The sequence below is a fragment of the Perissodus microlepis genome, chromosome 10, assembly GCF_051167445.1.
Source record: "Perissodus microlepis isolate ML-2025 ecotype Zambia chromosome 10, ASM5116744v1, whole genome shotgun sequence".
Lineage (NCBI taxonomy): Eukaryota > Metazoa > Chordata > Actinopteri > Cichliformes > Cichlidae > Perissodus > Perissodus microlepis.
Window position 1 is genome coordinate 14,861,673 of NC_140470.1, and position 23,068 is coordinate 14,884,740.

Below are 23,068 nucleotides of genomic sequence, written 5' to 3' on the forward strand. Positions count from 1 at the left end.
TTGTCCTACCAGGAAAGGCTGTCGTTATTAGGGGAGTGCAGTATTTAAGATGGCTTTAGCGTCAAAATCCAGCAAGGGGAAGACCCAAGGTTTCCCAGGGGAACAATGTATTTTAATAAGATAATCACTGTTTTTATTTTCCTGTCTGTGGTCAAAAGCTTGTGGCTGAATGGTGTACAAATGTTCACAGGAAAACAAAAATGAAAATCTTCCTAACTTTTAGTTACAATTTTAGTTACAATTATTTAAAAGGCAGAATTAATGTTTGGTGACACCTATTTTTGATACTCCTGATGCTTTGTTTGTATTGATGTTATTTGTGTGCTGAAATGAAATGAAAGATAGAAAGAGTGTGTAATTATAGCAGAAGAATATCCAGGTGAAGGTGCAACCCTGTTGTGAAACAAAAAAGAAAAGTCAATTCAGAGATTAAGGATTCCTTTTCTGACAGAAAGCACTTGTTACCCACACTTGATCAAAATATGAATACTTTTACTTTAAGTATCTGTATCATTGCATTGCCATACCGAATAGTCGTTACTTAACATCTGTGTCCATCTTTTCAGAGTTGTCTGGCTCCCATATTTCATACATCAGTTTGAAACTACTCTTTTCTTTTGTGTTTATTTTATTTGACCCATTTACTGATGCAGATAAACATACAAGAAGAACAACAAAAACTACACAGAGTTCTGGTAGCACTGTGTAGCTGTGGGGTAGCTTGCAGGGTTGGTGGTTCAAGCCTGTGCAATTTCACGCATAGTAGTGTCCTCGGACAAGACACCAAACCCATGGCTGATCTTTTTGGTGTGTGTGACTTGATAAATGAACATTTGCATTTCAATGCTTTGTAGAACTTTCAGTACCTTAGATTAAAAGGCGCTAAATTAATGCATACCATTTCATTTTATTCTAGACGTTAACTAAAAGTGACTTAAAATATCCAGAAATGCGAAACTATACAGTATTTTGGCTCTTATGTACTAAGTTGATAAAATAATGTGTTGCTACACAAACTTGTCCACAAGACTCTTGGTCTCCAGGAAAATAAAAGCCTTCAGCATCCATCTCTATCGTTAAATATGCACAAAAGATGCATTTAAGTAATTTAGGACTGGAGATGGTTGGATTGCTTGGAGATGAAATTGCTCGAGTTGCTCTCATTCTGGATTGAGTGGTGCAAAGTCTGCCTTGAAGTGGACTATGATGACTGGCTTGCAGAAACCTGTGTCTCCATTTTACTTTGACCCAGGATGTTGCCTGCAGAAAGCGATGCAGAAGATAGAATAATGACATTTTTAGACATTTATTCACAGAAAAATTACCCAAAATGTAGTAATTTAAACTTTTAATATTACTATTAGTTGGTAGTGATACTAACTAAATATTAGTAGTGATCTTCCTAACCTTCTAATGACAGCAAATTAAATATCTTAGTAATAGTAATTTAAAAAGATCACCTGGGGCTTCCAGTAAAGGCATTAAACAACGGAATATGTTTGTAAAATACTCAAAGTCTGAATAATAAATCCCTGATTTAAAAAACAGTGACCAGATCAATTAATGGTGAAGATTTTGGAAACAGAACATCATCTATGTCCTCAGTGAGTATAGTGTAAAATCCTAGCTGGGGTTCACGATCCACACCTTCTGCATGAAATCCATTTTCAGAGATACTGAATTTTAAATTTCAAACTATGAACTTTTTATTTTTATTTTTTTGTTTGTTGCAGCATAGCTCTAAATAACAGGGCTGCCGTCTGCCTATCAGTCGGCCGGTCTGTAAATATATACTTTTAAAACTCATGACATTCATAAGGCCAAGTTGTACTTTGTGGTGCATGATAAACAGAATGTTCCTAATTTACCAATTTGCAAACTGGTCTGGTTTAGTATGTTGAAGTATGGGAGGTAGATGTTTCTTGGTCCGGGAGGAAAGAGACGCATTTTTCCATCAACTAATTCCACACTTTCACCAAAATCATACAGCTGAAAGAAGAGGGGGAAAAAGATCAATGTTAATGTTATGATGTTATGTTTGTCTGCTTTCAGAATATACAGCGATAATATGATGTACACATATATGTGTGTTAGTGTTTGTGTTTTCACTTGCCTGCTTTTTCAGCAGTTTCTGCATCAGCTGTAGAGGTGTGATACTCTGTGCTCCTCTTAAGTCACTGAGCAGCAAAGTGGCCTGAGCCAGCGTAATGACAGACTTCTGTGGCAAGCGTGTCCGTCCTGACAGCAGGCTCACTGCTTTCTACACACCGGGACAAACGGCGAACGCCGAGACTGTGATTACTTTAATTCACTGCACGTTCAGTGTAGCCATGCTGATAATTATATCACAAATACAGGCTCAATCCATGACGTCAAAAATCACACTTTCTAATGTGCACACTTCATTAGTTTTAATGAAGTCAAAAAAACAACAAGATTTTTGATCATGTGAGCCACCAACTCAAGAGTGTCCACGTTCTATTTCTAGTTTGAGACCAAAAGAGTGACTGCATTTACCTAAATCTAATCTCATTTAGCTTTTTTTCTTAGCTTTTTTATATTTACCTGCATTTATAAACAGTTACTAACAGCCACTGTCTCAGGAAACTAAGTCAGCAGACCAGAGAATGGGGTCTCTAACTGACCTCTGTCCCATTCTGCTGAACACAAGAATCTCTGGAACGTCTTGAGGGAGTTCTTCAAACTTGGATCACGTATAGACTGATCCGAATTATTCAAAGATCATGTATAAATCTAGGTTAAATCAAGGACTGCATGGCCTTGGAATTCAACCCATCAGACATGTACACCGCATGCTCTGGTCTCCTGCTCTGTTAATGCTTTTTTCAACACGTTACTTTTGTTGCAAAAAAGAATGAAAAAAATGTGTTTGTCTTTGTGTGCAATGGTACCTGCAGCATTGTCATGCTGTTGTCAGTCTTGCCTCTCCGGGCTTCCAGTCTGGCACCTTCAACCAACAGCAGGGCTTGAATGTCAAGGTCTCCCCACAGTGCACATTCATCGAGACCCTCCTGTAACACCCGGGCTGCTTCCTCATTAATGTTCTTACCTTGAAAAGATGGTGCCACGTACATCGTAAATTAACAAAAAGTATAATAATAATAAAAATATTAGGAATATTAATAATTATAATAAAATTATAATGTGAAAAATGAGAAAGAGTTTGTGATCTTTTTTTAGTGACTGTAATAGTAATAATGTTTGTAGTAAGTTGTGGTACAATCCACCACTTTGAAAAAAAAAGACAGCAAACACGTGACCAGACCTGGTAAAAGCTCAATGGTGCGAGGGTTGTGGGCAACCAGGCTGTGGACCAGAGCCAAGCGGCAATGTAACCACAGATGAACTCCAATCCTCTCACTGGCCTCAACTACTCCGGGACAGTCTCCATTCTGGACGTCTGACTCACCAAAATCTTTATCATCCTTAAGAAAGATCATGTATACAACAAATCATTTCTGCTGTCTTGTTATGATTACTTATAGAATTAAAATTCAATTCTGGTTGTAATGTAACAGTTGCTGTAACCAAGCATTCAAGGATCAACCTACTCGATTCTGTTAATGCTTTATATAAATATTTTGCCCAATCACTTACAGCCCAGGATCCTCTCACAGTCACAGGTGATGTTTGGAGCAGCTTCAAAGATGAAACTGCCATGTCAAAGCTGAAGGGGGGGACATAAAAATGGTTAGGATAGGTAAGATATACACATGTACACAGTAGACATGCATGAAGTCATTGTACCAAAGTGCCGTATGTCCTTGTTGCATGTAGAGGTTGCCCTTTAGAAGATTGGATTCTATCGTCAGTTCCAGGGTTTCCATTTTGCACAAGGAATGAGATTCAAGCTGCTCTGAAATGGTGTTTAACCACGAGGAGGCGCGTTCCAGCAAAAGGAACTGTAACAGAAAAGATGACAAAGGACTGAGAATTGACTTCATATTTCTTAAGGGTGTGCCTCACCTCATCCTACCCTGTACTTGTGAATGGATAATTATTTTACTAAGCCTGAGATAATTCGGTCAGATTGTTTTCATACATTTCAGTGAGGTTTTAGAAAGTCTTATCAAAAAGTCTGCGTAAATGTTACCTAAAGGACTACAAAAGGAGGAGAGGAAATAAAGAAAACTTAAATCCCCAAGAGTCTTACCTTAATCCTTTCTGGGGTTAGATTCTTAGCATCAAGATTGAGAACTTTCTGTTCTCCTGTCTTTGGACAGCAGTCATCAGTGTCTGGACTGTCCTGCTCATCATCTTTTGGGTCCACCGAACAACTTGTTACGCTGATACAAACTTCTCCCTCCACAGAATCTGCAAAACATCCACACTTTTGAAATTTCACAATTGTAAAGCATCAAAACTGCCTCATCCGCTCAACTTTTTCTATCACCGAAGTTGCTTTTAAAGGGAACTTGAACATTTAGGGCACAAATACAGAACAGTATATTTTAATGTGAGTGTATGCAAATTTATTACTCCCATAAAAATGGACAAATCATCTTTAACTTTTTAGATTGCAATTTTTTTGCTAAGAGTCAGCACTATGTATACAATAATGTAATTTTTTCATGTGAACGCATATATTAAATGTGAGTCAATTTTACCTCTAATCTTTTTGTTTAAATCACCTCAAACAGAAACAAAACAAAAGAAAGAGAATTATTCTTATTACAGACCTGGCACAGGATAGCCTGCGATAGCATTAGTAAGTGCCAGAACTAGTTCAACACGAGCAAGGTTAAATCTGAGGCACAGTGCTGGTCCATACAGGGTGCAGACTTCTGGAGTAAAGTCACAGTTCACAAGTTCCTCCAAAGCCTTAACACAAGCACCACAAACACACAGATTACATTCATAAGAATCCAATGAAGTAGATCACTTTAGAGAGCATCTATTTAAAAGAAGTTGTATGCAGCTGAAACAGCAGCACAAAGACAAAAAAGAGGTTAGTACAGTACTTCTGTATATATGTTTGTGACTTCATGTGCATATATCTGGTTAACTTGTGTTTTCAAATTTGCCTGGAAAGCCAGAATGAGACGGATGGGCAAGGGGGTTGACCCAATTCAGTATGACTAAGAGACTTAAACTCTGAAGTGTGACTTTACAGTAATGTGGAGAATACCTCTGCATTGTCCAGAAGAGACTTGTTGCTACAGAATGTCTTTGTAGGCTGCACAAAAGAAAGGAAAAAAATATGTGAAATTATGACATATATCCATCAATTCTCTTATCAGGGTTGTGGGGAGAGCATGCAAACTACACAGAAAGGCTGCGACCTGGTGGTGGAGTCAAACTCAGGACATTTTTGCTGTGAGGCAACAGTGCTAATCGCTGTGCTATGACATATAGAAAAACAGCATTTTACAGTGTTTCAAATCAGTTTTTTACCATGTGATAACCAGAAGTTTGCAGTGCTCACAAGACGGACCAGCTCACAGTTTAAAACAGATCAGATATGACAGGCTTCCTGAGAGGGTACTGCACATGACATTTCAAGGAGAAGGCCAAAACTGCACAAGGCCAGAAGTGTAACTGAAATAATCTCAACAACAGTGAAATATTGCATATACACAAAAAACCCCAATGTAATCATTACTATAACTATATTAAGAATTCCATATGGATGATTTTATAAGTTCAATGCATTAAAAAAAAAACCTTTCCCAAGACAACAAAGGACACAAGTGTACTGAAAATGAAAAAAAATGAAAATGTGGAAAGACACTGAAAATTCTCTTTCAGCTTCTAAAAACAAAATGCTCTTACTTGGACACAGGCACTGCCAATGTATTGTCCATGAGGCAGAAGGACACCTGTTCCACGTGTGAGCTGAACTGCGTCCTTCACAGCTTCAGCGAACAAACACAGTTCAGTAAGGGCACGTATCTGCAGAAAACACGCAGGCAGATTAGAAAATCCATCATGAGAGCAAAACACTTGAATACAAACACAGGAAAAACAACAAATTCTGACCTTCAATATTTTGCCTTTAACAGTGTGCTGTACGTCTCTGCACGCAGTCCCCACAAAATGTAGATAGAGGGCTAGTGTAGGAAGCAGCTGAAATTACAAACACAACTTAACACAAAGCCAGTTATTTATCATAAGCACTGATGAATAGCGGGCAGTGTTTGTGTGTGTGTACCATGATGCAGTAGCCAGTGGTTAAAAGCCAGTGGCAAATGAAGTTCAGGCTCGACACAGTTGTGCCGAGGTGAAGCCTGTGGGTTTCGGAGAAAAGGTCAACTCCAGGGAGCAACTCATCTCCGATGCTGTAGGAGGCGTACTGGAGGTCTGCCTGGGGTTGAGCCATGGAGCAACACAGCAAACTCTAAAGAAGGAAGCAACAATGTGTAATAGACACTCCAGTCCACTGTGTCTTCATGCTTTGCCTCTCCAAAGCATGAAGTGGACACATGTGCAGAAGTTGCAGTAAGTTGTAATAACAGCAGAGGGAGATATTTTATTTCAAGACAACATTAAAACAATCAGGGGAAATCATTTACATAGACATTATTAACATATTTACATGTAAATACATATTAGGCACCTAGCTTAATCGTTTCTGGTGATTAAAGACTCTAGAATGCACTTTATACAATTTTTGCTCACTACTGATGTCTTGGCTTAAATGTATTATCTCCCCCTGTTGGTAATGCAGCTTCTGCATGCGTGTCCATTTCACCCTTTGGAGAGGCAAAGCGAACTGGGTGTCTATTACATGCTTTGCCCTTGGAATGTAGGAATGAATGCATACGCATGCATACCTACACATTAAAACACGCAACAGTATATCTGCTCAAACCATGTGTTTTACCTTAAACAGGTAAGCAGACAGGAGACAGTACTTTGTCCGCTGGTTGATATCAGAAGTTAAGATAAACCTGCAGAACCAAAAAACATGCAGCAGGAGTTGGCGAAACCTAAAGGTGTATGCTTGGAAAACACATGAAAAAACACATCAAGTCAATGATAAACCTCAGTGAAACCTACTGTGCTATCTTAGCAGTGACCACAGCCGCCTGCAGACATCCCCACATTCCAGCCTGCCTTAGAATTTCTTGCAGGGAGCCATTCCCAAGCGACGCGCCATCCCATTTCTCCAAAACACCTGAGCTCTGCAAGGCACAATCTACGGCTTTACTCCAGCATGAGTGAGCAGCTCTGGAAATAAAAAACACCAGGAATAAAATTCTTACCATAATAAATCATAAATTATGCCAATCTGAGTTTTGCTTTTGATAAAAGGTTGAAAATGTATTTAAATACAAGTAAAAGCATTTAAATACAAGGCTGAAGACTTGTTCCAACACACTCGTGTACAACAGTTTGCTAACCGTGTGTTTCCACTGTAGAACTGTAGGTTTCCCAGTTCATGCAGAGCCAGAACTCTGAGGGAGTCACGGCTGTTAGCCTTCAGGTATTCTGAGGAAAAGGTGAATGATAATTATAAGGACAGTAAACCATCTGACCCACTGAAATATGTGCTCATATGTCTTCATCCTATATTGCTGTAAGGTCACTTAGTCTGCATTTGTTGATATTTGCCTTATTTATTTAAAATGTGCAATAAATGTCTCGACAGTTTCTAAACATTTTTTGTTCTCGTACTTATAGAAGTGGAGTATGCAGAAATGATAGTCTGCAAGTGGTCACGGCTGATAGGGAAGCCATAGATAGCATCTGGAGTACTGTAGTCCTCCTCTGTCAGGTCACATGGTTGGATGTTTGGAGTGGGCATAACAACGGGACTGAAATTCACAAAGCTCGCTGAATGGCTGAGACCTCGGCTCCGACAATGCTGCGTCGGTATCATAAAACCTCACGAGGGACACAAGCAGTGCAAAAAGTATTAATTTAAAATACTGTGTGCGACATGTGTATGTGTTATTCAAACAGTGATGAGCTTACAGGGTTGTGTGTTTGCCAGAAGCAGCACAAGCAGTGAGCGACTGTGCTGGAACATCTGAAGACAATATGTTTTTTTCTCAAGAGCTTGATGATAACAGCTCAGCGTGTCCTCTACATCCAGTGGGACACAAACGAGGGACATGGAGTGCTGTATCTCTGCACCTTAAAAATACAGCATGTACATGAAAATATGACACCTGCGCTGCTGCAATTGATAAGTTATTGTCCAACATTTAGTTCTTACTCTGGTATTTAGTCATTACTATTTACTGCACACAAACCAGTGTTAACATTATTTTAGATGAGCTGTTTGGCTGTGTAAACCTGTAAGATCAACCGCTTCTCGAGGAATCGAGTTTGTTAGTGCTGCTTTTTTGTGAAGGTGCCGTTTCTGTGCAGCGTGATGGATCCGACCACTGAGAAGCTGGCAGCCTGCATAACTTTTATTGGTCACCTGAAAAGCATAATATACACTCATTTACTGCACAATACAGACAATGCAAGATTGTAGACACAAGAGATTAATTAACTAAGGACTGCAACTAGAACAAACATAGATTCCGTGGTGCTGTGAGTTATGAGATATTTAACTGAAATAATTTAAGTTTTTCAAATATTCCACAATATTTCTGTATAAAACCATTTGTACTGCCTTAGTTTTACTTCTTACACTTTGATTTTTAACCAACAAATGACGACCGGTACTTATATAGCCCCTTTCTACTCAAAGAGCGTCCTACTAAAATTCTCATTCACACACACATTCATAAGGTGCTTTTAGATATACCTAAGCATTTATTTCTAATATTCACACACACTCACACTCTGATAAATGCATCAGGGGCAACTTTGGTTTCTCCAAGAATACCTTGACACATGGACAGGAGGAGTCTGAGGTTGATTTAAAGGTGGTATCTCAGGTGGTAGCTAAGTGAGCCACAGTTACAGTAAATGGGAGTGTAAATGGTAAATAGACCGGCACTTTTCTACTTTATCTGAGAACTCAAAGCGCTTTACACGACTTGCCTCATTCACCCATGCACACGAGCACTTTTTTTTTTTTTTTTTGCTATGCTTTGTGTGTGCGTTTCTGTGTATGGGTCTGTGCTACCTCTTTTCCAGTGGCCTTCTGTGTGTTGACATGGTGTGGCTGTGGGACTGAAGGGCCTCCAAAAGAGTTTATTCTTTCAAGTAACATCCTCTGGGCGTGGACAAGCAGAGGAGTTACGATAACAGTATACCGATCCCTGGTATCATTACATAGATGGAAACAAACACACAAAGCATTGTCAGGAACATAGATTATGAGGAACTAAATGTCTTGGTCATTAACAAGTGAAAAAACACAGTATTCATCAAGTTTCTCTATATTACATGATTTTGAGTTTTCCTGGCTTCTTATGGTGAATTTATGTTTCATGCAAAGTACAACGACCCCACCCAAATCTCCTGCGATGCCAAGACCTCAAAGAGCATTTGATTTACTTCTCCCTAACAAATGTTTCTATTTGTAATAAGTCTTATAGAAGACCTGAGAGGAGGACATGCAGACGGTTGATGTGATAGATTAGGATCCATGGGATAGGTTTAGATGGAGGCAGATAATCCACTGTGGCGGCCACTAACAGAAGCAGCCAAAAGAAGAAGAAGATTTGTAGTACGTCTTATTCACCGTGTGTATGAGTTGAAAAGTAAAGCAAAGTGGGCCAGGCTTTCCCACTTGCCACTGTCATGGAGCCGCTCAAGAGTGTGCAACACCAACGTGCGGACCCAACGCAGATCCACCTGGGTGCTGTCATCAAGTGGGACTGAGAAGTGGAGACTGGACTCTAGCTCATCTTCAGTCAAGTCACTGCCATACAAACTCCAGAGCTAGCAGGGGCAGAAATGCAGATGAAAATGTAAAAGTACACATAGTGACATGTAAGCTGTGGTTTTGTCTTTATACTTTCCTAGGAATAAAAATATGTGCAAGTTTTTAGAAAGCAGCTATTAGTACAAATAGCAATATGTGAAGCTCACCCCTAGTTTTTGCAGCATGTCCATGATGAAGTCAGTGGCCAGCACCAGCAGTGGGGTGAGAATACTGTGTAGCTGTTCTGCTGTAATCGTACATGGAGTTTCAAGCTGAGCAGCTCTCTGTACAAGGACAGTGATTCTGCAGCTTTGGTCCCACAGTGCCTGACACACACACTGCAGAGTGGTCCAGTGGTTGCCACGATGAGCCAACACCTGGAAAATAATGAACAGTATTAGATATGAGTACATCAGAGGGACAGCTCAGGTTGGACTGTAAGTTGTGCAGAGGAGGGGGAGTGGATATACTGGACAAAGGCTGTTGAAGAAGGAGGAAGAGAGGAAGACCACAGAGAATGTTCCCGTATGTAGTGAAGGAGGACATGCAGAAGGTTGGTGTAACACAGGAGGATGCTGGGGTTAGAGTTGGATGCAGATGAGCCACTGTAAAGTCATATATAAGTTTACATCCACATATGTATCAATGGTACCATAGCTCTCCGGAGATGCACAGCAACTTTGTTAATTGACTCCAGCAGTGTGGCACTAGTGCACCTCTGTGCCTCCATCTGCTGTTCCACAGACTGAGGAGAGCCCTCTCCCTCCTTACATCTGTCCTCTGCGACAGAGCCATCAACTGCTACAAAAGATTAAGACAAATGATGACAGACAGACCAGATGCTAGCTTTTCTCTTCACTTTATTTTCCGTGTGCCTTTTTCTTCTCACCTTCCTTTCTTCCTCTATCTTTGTGAGCTGTCATCACATAGTCCATGTGATCAGATGAGTCTTCATGTAAAACAGCTTCATTTGAAGACTCCAACTCATGTTGCTGCGAGTTGTTCCTCCATACCAGGACACCAGAGTAAGCCAGAGAAAAACACAAAGGGTGAAACTGGCTGTATCTGTTAAAAGAACAAACAGTGCAGGACATTTTATAATTAGTCAACCATGTGAAGTACTACAGTATCTCAGCTCAGATAATACACGTAAAAGTAAATACATTGCCACCCAAAAACAAGGCAAAGCTGCTTAGCATCAATCAGAAAAATGTTGTTTCTTAGTGTTCGTATTCAGTGTGTCTTTTATTACAAAGAGAAAAAAACTGAAAAAGTAAAGGATAATATCTGGCATCTCTGTGTGTGAACCTCTGCTCCAGGTCTCCTCTGTGTTGTTGGGCCAGACGCTGGTAAAACACTGCTAAATGGGCCTGAGCCATGCAGTAGTTCAGGTGTGATCTCCACACCCTCTCCACAGCGCAAGTGTGCCTCAGCTGTAGCCTCTTCTTTTGGCGCTGCATCACAGATGAAATCATAGCAAGCAAGTTCTCCATAGCCAGCACTTCCCTACAAACATGAACACATTTATTATATATGGACTTACAGAAATGATCAAGAAACCTCCTGAAAACAGAAAAACAAAAACACAGATACTCTACCTGTGAGTCCTCATTTTCAAAAGCATATTCTGTGCCAATTTATGCTTTGCTTTCTTTCTTGTATCATCATGTGAAGAAGAGTTCTTGTTCTGTTTAAAGGGCAGCACATGTTATTGTTTTTAGTTGATATTGCAGCAACAAAGTAAAAACAAAGTTTTCTCTCAAGTCGCAGCATTATTTTGGCACTAAAACTGAGTCTGGTGAGCCAAAGATTCAGAGATGTAATGTACATTTTTGTCAGTGTAACTCAGATATTTCCTGCCCTTATTAACTACATGCATGTGTGCACATGTTGTATCATCACCTGGGAGGTTTCGTTTCCTTTTGCATTCTGGTTTCCACTTCTTTTTCTAATCTGACCGTGCCCCTCCAAACATTTAGCGGACAGTACCATCGCCTCGTCACGGCTGCCAAAGAGAAAACTATTCACGAACTTTACTTAATGAAACAGACATTCATATCTTTCTGATATCTTTAGGTGTCTTTAGCTTTTAAAAATATATTGAAGAGCTTTATATTAAAAGCACACCTGGAAAGAAACTGAAACAGGCTCTGCCCCCATTCCAACACAAGGTCTATGTGGCCTTCTTTCATGGTTCTTTGGAGTAGCAGTGCAGCAAACTCAGTAAAATACACCTTGCGTCGGAGTTTCATTACTATCAAGGACACACACACGAACAAACCTACGAATTAGCAATACTAATAATTACGTCATAAAAAAATATGAAAGACTATACAGCTTACCATGCATGTAGGCATCCTTTAATGTGCCACTGGAGATCAGCTCGTACAATACGTTTGGATCTTCTGAGACGGTTAGTGTCTGAGAAGTCTCTGGAAAAATATATGAAAAAATACATAGAAATCAGTCCAAAAATTACAGGATTAATAACAAAAATGCAAACTTTCTTCTATAAGCATTACTGTGCAAAAATCTTGTGCCATCCCTAATTTCTTCCTGATTTGTTTTCAAAGAGTCAACCTTGTAATTTTTTAAGTGTCGTTGAACAACACCCGAGGCTTTCTGAAGGGTTTTGGACATTGGCTATTTTGTCACTCATTTTCAGTCTAGTGCTTGTACATGACCATTTTCAGAAAATGCTTTTATTAAGCCACTTAAGACTTGGCAAATAATTTTAAATTGTATCTTTTCCAGATGCTTATCATCTGGAAAGCATCATTTTTCAGGATAGCAACGATCCCAAACACATCGTCAATGCAGTAAAGGCTGAATAGAAACACAATATCACTAATCGATTGGCTTTTCCTCAACATTATTGAATCAGTGTAGGGTCATGTTGACAGGGAACAGAACAAAAGGCAGATAACATCCAGAGAAGAGCTTTGAATGTCCTTCAAGAAGCTCGGAGAACCATTCCTGAATTCCTGACTACTTGCAAATCACAAGAAAGCATCCCCAAGAGAGTTTAGGCTGTGTTGAAGAATAAAGATGTTCATTATTTACTGTATTTCAGTGTATGTTTCCACATTTCACTAAATTACTGCACCAATTTCCCATTTACGTAGCAAAATACAAAGAAATAAGGAATGGTTTGAGACTTTTGCACACCACTAACAGGACCAGTGTGAGTACATGTGTTTATTACCAGGCTCTGGGGTGTGTGTTCCTTTTGAAACTGTTATTTTCTTGTTCTTTCTTTCCAGTGCCTTCAGCTGACGACTTATTTTCATCTCACTCTTGACTGTGGCTTGATCTGCCGTTTTACGCTATACACATGGAAATGCACAAAAATGCTAGAAGTCGTACTTTACTTAAGTATATACATAATATATCACAACAGCATCCAGAAAACAGCTCTTACACCCTCAGATTGATTGGTGAGTCTCCTAATCTGCAGCTGGGCATGATAGACATCCTGAAGTAGCCTGCAGCCACAGTCCATCAGTGCTTTGGCCATCTCGTGTTTCCTGAGCTCACGTAACGTCTGTCAGGAAGAACAGAAGAGTTCCCAGTTAGTTTGCACAAAGTTTTGATTTTATTCTTATTTTAAATTCCATGTGAGTCACTGTAAATGTAAGTAAAAGTCAACACAAAATAATAAATACACAAATGGATTGGCATTGTAGCATGGTCTCAAACTATACAAAAAGATTTTAGGTAGTGGTAAATCCAACGGAGCGCTGTCAACCAATATGCAGTGCAAATACATACATGCAAACAATGAGTGCAAGAAGTAATCAAAACTTTTATGTATAAAACTTTAAAACTTGTGCATACAATTAGAAAAGGTTATCTATTTGTACACACGTTAACATGAACAATATGTACACGCACGCACGCACACACACACACACACACACACACACACACACACACACACACACACACACATACACACACACACACACCTTTGCCAGGTAGTAGGTGATGCAGGCTATCATGTGGATAAAAGATTCTGAGGTGTTTCCAGTCCATTTTTGTTTTAGAAGACCTGAATTCTCCTCCAAAACCATCAAGCATTTTTTTAGTACCTAAACACCAGAACACAAACAGAGGTATGATTATTCATTTATAGTTCTTACTATGTTATACTGTTAATACTTTTATGGACGTGGTGGTTGCATACTTGCACCACAGAGTCACAAGTAATCTGATGGAACATTATAGGTGCCAGGAGCCCGTAGCAGCTAACTGCAGCCTGCAAAGCAGCAGCCGCATCATTCAAACACATCGCCAAGTCCATGGCCACCAGCATTCGCTCGCATTCTGCCAGTCTGGCTTCCTGCGTACAAACAGGAAGAGCATTCCATTTAGAAAATGCAAAATAAGTGTATAAGTTAGTGTCACTGCACAGTGCTCAACAAGACTCAGGTATTTACTTTTTCCCAGATAAATGGTCCATTGTCACTGAATGAGTCCCAATAGAGTGATCCCTGCTGAATGTTGATCTCTGTCTCTATGAAGATGGACGTGAGAAACAGCTGACACAAGTGAAGAGAGGAGTACTGCAGGATTTCTTTGCGTAGTCTTTAGCATGATAAATGAAGACAGAGTAGGAGGTAAGTAAATACAAAACAAAAAAGAAAATTCCTTGACAGGTACTGTGTGCTGTGTGTTTCCCTCCTCACCCTGTGGTGGCTAGTCTACCCTCTGTGCTGTTGGACTCACTGTCAGGGTAGGTGCAGTGGCTCCAAAGTTCTCTGCAGGCTCTTTTTGCTACAGCATACTGCTCTGTCTGAAAAGCCACCTGAGGAAAAAGTCAACAAGGCTAAAAACATAGCCCAAACCTTTCTCTGTCTACTTGGTACAGGTGTAGAGTAGCTTGAAATTGTACCTTAGCCAAATGAGCCCAAGCAGAGAGCAGCGGTACAGGCATGGATGCCAACAGTGGTAATGTTGTCCCCCCTATAGTGCTGCCCAGTAGCTCTCCCTGACTGTTGTATGCTGCAACAGCAAACACATACTTCTGATTGGGCTCCAGACCCTCCACCCTCAGCACACACTCACCAGATACAGCAGGTACCTTGAAACAAAATCATATACACAGAGGTAAGTGATAATGACAAAAATGAGTTTCACTACACTTGATATTCTTCTTCTGTGAAGAAATAAACTGCACCATATTTCCAGTTCCTGACAGGCTGCAGTCTCCAAGCCGGACTTTCCGGTTTATGCCCTCAGCTACCCGACTGCAAAGCTGGTACCAGCACACCTCAAAGGAAACAAAAGAAGAAAGATTTCAAAAAGTGTTGAACATGTGTGGATTATTTGCTCACCGTTAGGTTATTAAGATTAGTAAAATGATGGCCTAATTAAATGTAAATCTCACTTGTCCCTCTAAGTTATGAGGTGCTGGGGCAAAGGTCATGGAGTGGACGTTGCGTGAGAGTAGGACAGGAGGAGGTGGAGGGCTCTGTCCGTCCTCCTTGATTACTTTGCCTTTATCTTCAGATGTAGTATTAGGAGTTGAGGACATGTACACTTTTCTCTCCTCCATACCTGCTTTCTCTATGAGGGTAGCAGCATCCTATCAACAGCGCACAGCAGTATAATTTTCACATGTCCTTAAAACTAATATTAAACGCCAGTAAGTCAAAATGTGACTATAATCAACCAAATGTTGTGAAAGTATTCTGCTTGTTTAACCTCCAGCAGACTTTTGGTTTCACTGATGTCACTTTCTTCCATGTTGTTGTACACCAGCAAAGCTTTCTGGATCAGGAACAGAGCTTTGGACACCTTGTTTTTTTTGATCCGGTCCAACAGTTCAGACTCTACAACTAAACAAAGACAGTTTACTCACAATTTATATTATATTCAGACATACAACTTGTCGGTAAGCATATGTATTTAATTCCCTCTAACTATGATTTACTGTTGCCAGATTTTAACTTGTGTTTATAAATGTGCAAGTGTGAAGTAGCAATATTTTGCCATTTCAGTCAGTGCAGAGCTTAAACTACTTGTCCAAAATCACTGGTGAGTAAAACCACCAGAGCAACTCTGACCTGCATTTAGCTGCAGCAACTTGAGGGAAGCCCTGTGGAGGATAATGTCCAACTCTAGGTGGAGATCTTTGATCAGAAGATACGTGCATGTGGCTTCAGTTTGTCGACAGCCATTAAAGTCAGATTCTGTCTGAGTTTCCACCTCTCCTTTTTTCAGATTTACTTCATCGTCTTCATTTCTGTGTTTTGATGATTTTGGAGAGGTTGTGGAAAAAGCCGATGACTGGAGACTAAATTTCTATCAGAAGAAGAACACATGCAATTTAAAAAAACAAAACAAAAAACTGCACGCCCATACAAGATTTACTAAATAAACTCAGTAAATGTGAGAAAGAATATTTACCAACATGCTAGAAATGCGTGTGGGACAAGATGACTGTGTACCTGCATGAACGCAAAGTCAGTGAAAGCTGAGCAGTCCTGGGGGGCCAGCGTAGCCACACCCTTTGCCAAAGCTTCGAGACCCCTCTTTACCACCTCACACACTTTCTGAAGCAGCTCGGTGCTTGAACTCTGCAAACACAAACACACATATAAAAAGTTCACTTCATACTTTCAGTAAACAAGAGACAGGACACTGCCCAATAGCACCATGCAGTATGATGTCATTTGTTCACATTTTGATGGTATGTCCAACCAGTCTATTTACATACCTCAAGAATAGAGAAAGGGTTTGGCTTTGCATCATCACAGTCTCTTTCGCAAACTGCTGGAGATAAGACATGAGAATAAAAATATTCTCAAAGTTTTGGTTTGTGTCTGTAGTGCATGTGTGCGTATGCGTGTGTTTGTGACGGTGCAAGATCAAATAGATACAGTACAAACAACAATAACTTTAAATCTCCAGCAGACCGTAACAGGGCAAGTGGCAGAAAATAACCTCGCACCTGACGTTGAAGTTTCAAGAAAATATTCAGCTGCATTCTCGAGCAGCATGCCCAGTGTGTGGCTCATCTCTGCTATCATGATACAGTCAACAGCTGCCAGGTCACAGGCGAGGGCCACCTCATACAACACATAAAGACACCACAACCACTGCAAAAATAGATTTACAAACAGCAAAAAAGACAAATGAACAGAACAATGAAAATTCATGAATGTAGTATGCAAAGTTTTATATTTAACAGCAATAAAGTCAGAAGCAGCCGCAGGAAATGTTTTTTTGAACACACACCTTGTCATGATTTTGCAGAGGATCTCTCTGTATCACCGCTTTCATCTTACCCCACAGGAACAACACAATATCCAAAATCAGGTCTGCATCTGGCTGCACCTCCTACACAGACACAAACACACACAGCTTAAATGCTTATAAATCTCCTCCTCTGAATTCTAACTTTAGCCTGAACCCTAATCCTTTATCCTCAACACAAACACCTGCAAACAGTACGTGGCATAGAAACTTACAGGAGCAGAATCACAGACGGACTTGTGAAGGGTTTCTACCAGATCCGTCAGTTTATCACTCATAGAAAGTGAAGCCTTATGTTGGTCTGTGGAAACATAAAAGAACATGACCACTTTATATTGTGATTGCTGAGATTAGTTTGGAATAATCTGAGGAACCAAGGCTCACCACTGACCACCATACTAACAATTAATCAATGTTTAGTACATTATTTGATCTAAAAACATCACGAAAAAATAGATCCAGACATGTTTTGCAGTTGACATTTCTCATATGTACTCTATTTGATTTAGGTAAGTGGTGATCCCTGGACAGAAGTTACATAATACCTACTTGCTTTCAGTGAAATATCTAAACCTTTACCAGCTCTATTCTCACAATATTGATTGAACATTACTCAGACTTTGTGCTAGCATGCTGCTGGGGTAGCTGATTTGAAAAATTAGATTCCAGATATACTAATCTGCTGGCTAATTTTGATAAAAACTGGATGTATTACATGCGGTAAAAATACTGATAAACTCTGTAGCAGCTTAAAAGCACAAAATTCAAGGACAGGGAGGCAGAAAGCTATTTAATGAATCCTTTATTAATAAGGTTTATTTTTCAAAATAAAAGTTTGGAGCCTGAAAAATGTAATAAGTCTGTATGTGGCAGATTTAATATTGCTACCTTTGCTTGTGATGTCTTCTTTAGGAGGGCTCCTCTGGGTAGACAGCAAAATGTTGAAACTGTGAAGCAAAGCAAGCTCCTGCTTTTCCCTCCTGAATAATTGGCCATCCAAACTCTGTGATTAGAGAAAGCCAAATTAAATAAAAACTTCCCTGATGATCATTCAAACAGTGGACGCCCCAAACCGAATCATCAATCTTGAAATGCAAGTGAAACCTGATGTATTCCACTTTTCTCATTAATATGAATTAAAGCATTTTTGCTTGTGTGCTACTTACAGTCAAAACCTGCAGCATCTCTGTGCTGAGTTCAGTAAATGCATCCAGCTGCTTGTACTGAAACAGCAGTTTGATGAACCTCACTGCAGACATGATGGGTATTTTGTTTTCTCCTAGCAACACAACACATCTCCTTATCTCATACTGACTTTTAAAGCAATGCACAAAACAAACACACATGCTCATTGTAATAAAGGACCAAAATGACTCACCTGAAATGGCTAAATCTATCAGAGTCGAATTCTGTGTCAGTACAAGAGGAGACAGGCACGGGTGGTCATCATACCTCTGCTCACCAGTGACACCTTGACAGACACGGCCATACATGTACATTACCCACTCAGAATCCCTCACCTTACTGAAATCACAAAATGTTTTTTATTGTGTATTTGTTTCACTAACCAGATAACAAACTAATTCCAGCAGACAGGAGTTCCAAGTAGACCTCTTGTAGCTCCGGATCTTCAGGCATTCTCATTTGAAGTGGCCGCGTGTTGCTGTCCCAGAGTGCTTCCAAAATGCCCAGGAACTGTGCTGCACTGCACTCAAACAAGCCTGTTAGCAGGCGCTCTGTTGGGGTACGAGGCCATGGCACCTACAGTACACACACATAGGCATGTGATTTTAGTTACAACACCGACTCACAACATTAGATTTCCTTAGAAGCAAACAGGTTGTAAAAAACAAACAGAACTAAAACAGAAATCTAAGGTTCAAACAATTAAAATATATGGCTAGGGGTTATTTAATTATTATTATTATTAAAGAAATCCAACAAAGGCAATGCATAGAGTGATGGAAGATTTAAAGGTGATAACACAGAGTATACAGCGTTAAACAACTAACAAGAGCCCCTAAATTACACTGCATTTAAAAGTAAGAATTAACATTAAATATGATGATATGGCAGTAAAGCAGATCCCATTACATTAGGTATGTCCTTCAGGGTGCTTTTGATTTTGCTCTTGTACAGGGTTTTGGGTCTCTTTCGGGTCTCAAATGCTGCTCGCTTGAAAATCATGGCACCAAGCTGAAAAACAGAACGCTCTCAATCACCTTTCATATGTTAACCAAAGAAGAGCACAGCGATACTGTAAAACACTGACAAGGTAAGTAAGCTTCTTCAGAAGTGACTATATTCAGTTGTGAGCATGCAAGTATGGAAATTGGTGTATCTAACACACTGAGAAACAACAGCATTTTATCACAACAACATAGTGTGCTAATGTATCTCAAGGCCAAGTTTCTTGCCTTGATGGAGGCATCTTTGTAAGCTCTCTGAGTCTCTCTGGTGGCAGGAACTTCACTGTGCTCCCCGAGTTTTGCTAATTCGTTGATTTTTCCAAGGGCTCTCCGGGCAAATTCCTGAGAGCATTTGAGGACACACAAACACAGCCCAAAATGGGAATTCAGACTCCAATTAACTTTTATTGCAACAATATGATGGTTGCATTTCAAAATAAAATATACAAACAAATGTAATTAGCAAATATACTCATGGGTTAACCATACCAGCAAGACTTTATTTTTGTACAGTCAAGCATGAGGAATAATTTAGTGCCTTGTGCTGATTAACAGCAGGCAGGCTAAGAAAATTACATAAAGATCAACACCAAGTTACAATTAGCATTTATTACTGATTAGATCAGCCTGTGATGGATCAAATCGTGTATTTGTAGGTGTCTGACGCTGACGTATTTCACCTCCGCCTGCACCTCAGCATGGTTGTCATAGTAACACTGGCAGACGGCACAGTAGAGTGTGACAATCACTGGCAGATACTTAGCTGTCATGAGAGGGATGGACAACTCCAAACTGATGCTTGCCCACAGGAGGTACTCCAGTGCCTGAATAGGATGACAAACGGAGGCTGTGAGTATCACAAAGTATTAAAAAGACAACTACACAATTTTATTATACACTACATTCATTATATAACAATATTACACAGATTTAGTTGTGTGTTCTGCAATGTGCAGAGGCTCAATCAACTAAAACTGAAATATTGTCACTCACGATCAGTCCAAAGCCATATTCCAACATTCAGTTAGACATTCAGTCTCTGTCACACATGATTTTCTCACCATCCTTCATGTTTTTCTTTTCCTTTAGGGCAGGGGTGTCAAACTCATTTCACATCGTGGGCCAGATACAGCCCACTTTGATTGAGTAAAAAAAACTTGGAACTTGTTTGCTTATCTACTGCTTACTTTGATGTAGTATGAATGGCAATAGACGAGGTCTTTATCATTAGGAAAAGTTGTAAAACTTACAAATCACAGTTAAAAACCTCAAATGTATGCCTTTCTTCACATTTTTTAAAGTAACCCAGTGGGCCAGATCGGAGACCTTGACAGGCTGATTTTGGCCTGTGAGCCTTATGTTTGACATCCCTGCTTTAGGAATGAGTAGCAGAAGTGAAAAGTGGCAGGAGTGAACAGTACCTGCGCGCTGCACTGCATAGTCATCAAATAACGGCAGACATTGTAAATGTGTAATGAACCTGGATGACAAGAGATAGAAATACATTACTACTTAATACAATAGTAGATAAACAGTTTATGAACAGTTCATTTTCATTTTTATCTTCAAATTTTGAGAGCTCAATTTGTTCTACCAAGATTACTCCTAGATAGAAATATCACACTGAATTATACAAGTTCTTCTAATATACCATTATATATCTGCCAGTAGAGGTGCTCATGTTGCTGAAATGCCTGCATCATGGTCCTCATGAATTTCAGCATACGCAGCAGTTTACAGAGCCCCTTTTGGCTGAGGAAACTGTGCTGTCTCTCCAGCTCAAATATACACAGGGCACAGCCCTGCATGGCACGTACCTGTACACACACAGACACAAACACACACATATAGAGGACAGACACACAGGCACAGACACATGGATACATACAGAATAATAGCAGATTTTTAATAAAAATGTCTCAAAATGTCAATGACCTCAGCCAATGTAGTAAACTTTCTTTGTAGCATAAAACAACAAAGCAAATCCTGGAAACAGTTATTACACAACATTTTAAACAGAGATACACAGGACACACACAGTCACACAGTGATGTGTACCTTACCTTCATGGCAAAGGTATTTTGGTCTGTATCAAGCCCTTTGGGGAAGAAGCAGGCCATAAACTGATCCACATTTGTGATGTCAGTTATTTTCACTGAGCTGAACTGTGACAGGTGGAGACTGTAGCCCTGCCTTAGAGCCAGCTGGTACAGCTTGAAGAAGCAGAGGGAAGAAAAATAACACTGTGAATGTGTTAACATGTAATTAATGTGCAGAAGACAACATATCCAAAGGCTTCTTATAGTTTTACTGCAGCAAAACCAAGATTGCAAATACTGAGAACAAAACTAATGAGTCAAGTAGTAAAACAAAGAATTCACAGCAACCAAGACTGACAATAGTGACTGAAAAAACTGCGTCGCACAGACTGAATTAATATTTAATCAAAGAAAAAGTCTGTGGTAACCAAATATTAGTAGGTATTCTAATTTGGGGGATTTGTCAAATACCTTTATTCCAAAGAGAAAATCTGCAATCTGCAACATGTGCTCCTGGTACAGTTTCAAAGGCAGTCGATGTTTGAACTTTTTCCATATCTCCACCAGAATTTTAATCCTTTGAAAATGAATTCAGAAAAGCATAGCTTTAAAATAAATAACATAAATAAGCAAACATCAACATCAAGAGATCTCTAACTTGTTCAAGATCTATGTAATATAAAATATGTTCAAATCTGTTTTTTGGGATACTGACAAACTGAACATTGTTATTTTCATTTTCTACATGATCTTTTTAAAAAGTTAAACAAGGACATTCAGTGGATGCATGATAGGAAAAAGCCTTTAATTATGCTGTGATGTACGCTGATGACTCGGTTGTTCTGTTTTTTTTTTAATGATGCTGGCTTGCAGCAACTGTCAGCGTCTGCTAAAAAGTATAGCTTGCAGTATGATATTGAAGTTATTATTAAAGGCCACTGCAATCCTGCTTTATACAGCAGATTTGTGTTGCAGTTATAGCAAAGCAAAAAATGTAAATGGTGCACTCAAGACTTTTCTTAAGTACAAGCCAAGTGTTTGAGACTAGTAACTGAACCTTATCAAACATTTCTATATATTATGGTCAAATCATAAACACCATACTAATTATAAGCTACACAGTGTATCATTTATTATTAGCTAAATACATTTTAGTGGAACAATGACGGTAATAAAAACTGCACGCAACTAGCTATAAAAATGTATTTAAATAAGCCTACGTTGATTTAATAAGCTAAAGTTTCCTATAATAAGTCAATATGAGCTTTATAAGCTAGCGCTGACTTGGCTTTTTAGCATCTCACCCTTTAGCATAAGTGCTGTTGTCCTGGTTGTTCGACGAAGCCACTTGTTTCATCAGCGTTATAAACGAGTTAATCTCTCGCTTAAAAGCTGAAAGTACTGGGTTTCTTTGATCAAGTTCCCCATAATACGACGCTGGTAAATCCATTTCTGCGTCCACAAAAACGATTCTGACAGGCTAGCACATTTATGTTGGTTATTTCCAACTACACCAACAAAACTGCTCCAGTCTGAGACCGGGACAAGACACATCACCATGGTAACAAGCGACGCTAATAGGGCCGACTTTGTGGATACCGTATTTCCTTTCTTTTTCTTTGTTTCTTTTCTATTCTTTTGTTGGGTTTAAGAATAAAAACTCGTTTCCCGTGTTTAGGGAAAACTTATAGTTTGCGATAAACAACGTTAACCACGTTTTGGAGAGCCTTCCTGAAAGGCCTTAATTGCCCTTAAGGAAAAGGTATTCAGCACATATTTCTGCTGAG

General features: G+C 39.5%; 1 protein-coding gene across 3 annotated transcripts; it reads right to left on the minus strand.

Annotated features, from left to right (window-relative positions):
- Window positions 1–475: 475 nt before the first annotated feature.
- On the minus strand, window positions 476–22,819 carry cfap54 (cilia and flagella associated 54). 3 transcript variants are annotated; one of them, XM_084942342.1, is made up of 57 exons: window positions 22,586–22,819; window positions 21,753–21,858; window positions 21,306–21,455; window positions 20,894–21,059; window positions 20,664–20,722; window positions 19,923–20,066; window positions 19,471–19,584; window positions 19,148–19,249; window positions 18,622–18,814; window positions 18,432–18,524; window positions 18,220–18,332; window positions 17,942–18,056; window positions 17,269–17,354; window positions 17,036–17,137; window positions 16,749–16,896; window positions 16,515–16,570; window positions 16,246–16,374; window positions 15,862–16,099; window positions 15,500–15,633; window positions 15,183–15,380; window positions 14,973–15,065; window positions 14,688–14,876; window positions 14,482–14,600; window positions 14,233–14,380; window positions 13,980–14,135; window positions 13,762–13,884; window positions 13,215–13,337; window positions 12,999–13,119; window positions 12,136–12,225; window positions 11,921–12,047; window positions 11,696–11,798; window positions 11,392–11,480; window positions 11,102–11,299; window positions 10,683–10,858; window positions 10,446–10,591; window positions 9,961–10,170; window positions 9,611–9,810; window positions 9,050–9,185; window positions 8,263–8,392; window positions 7,939–8,100; window positions 7,639–7,848; window positions 7,365–7,452; window positions 7,021–7,191; window positions 6,845–6,911; window positions 6,173–6,358; window positions 6,001–6,087; window positions 5,794–5,913; window positions 5,150–5,197; window positions 4,701–4,842; window positions 4,175–4,335; window positions 3,769–3,923; window positions 3,619–3,688; window positions 3,287–3,446; window positions 2,913–3,070; window positions 2,114–2,260; window positions 1,869–1,989; window positions 476–1,260 (listed from the first exon to the last, which is right to left on the minus strand). In XM_084942342.1, the coding sequence occupies exons 1-57, from the start codon at window positions 22,729–22,731 to the stop codon at window positions 1,202–1,204; spliced, it is 7,581 nt and encodes a 2,526-aa protein (XP_084798468.1). In that variant the 5' UTR covers window positions 22,732–22,819; the 3' UTR covers window positions 476–1,201. The 3 variants fall into 3 exon arrangements, with proteins under 3 accessions (XP_084798468.1, XP_084798467.1, XP_084798469.1); XM_084942341.1 differs by having other exon boundaries at window positions 10,446–10,594; XM_084942343.1 differs by lacking the exons at window positions 476–1,260; window positions 1,869–1,989 and having other exon boundaries at window positions 2,144–2,292; window positions 10,446–10,594.
- Between the last annotated feature and the right edge of the window lie 249 nt (window positions 22,820–23,068).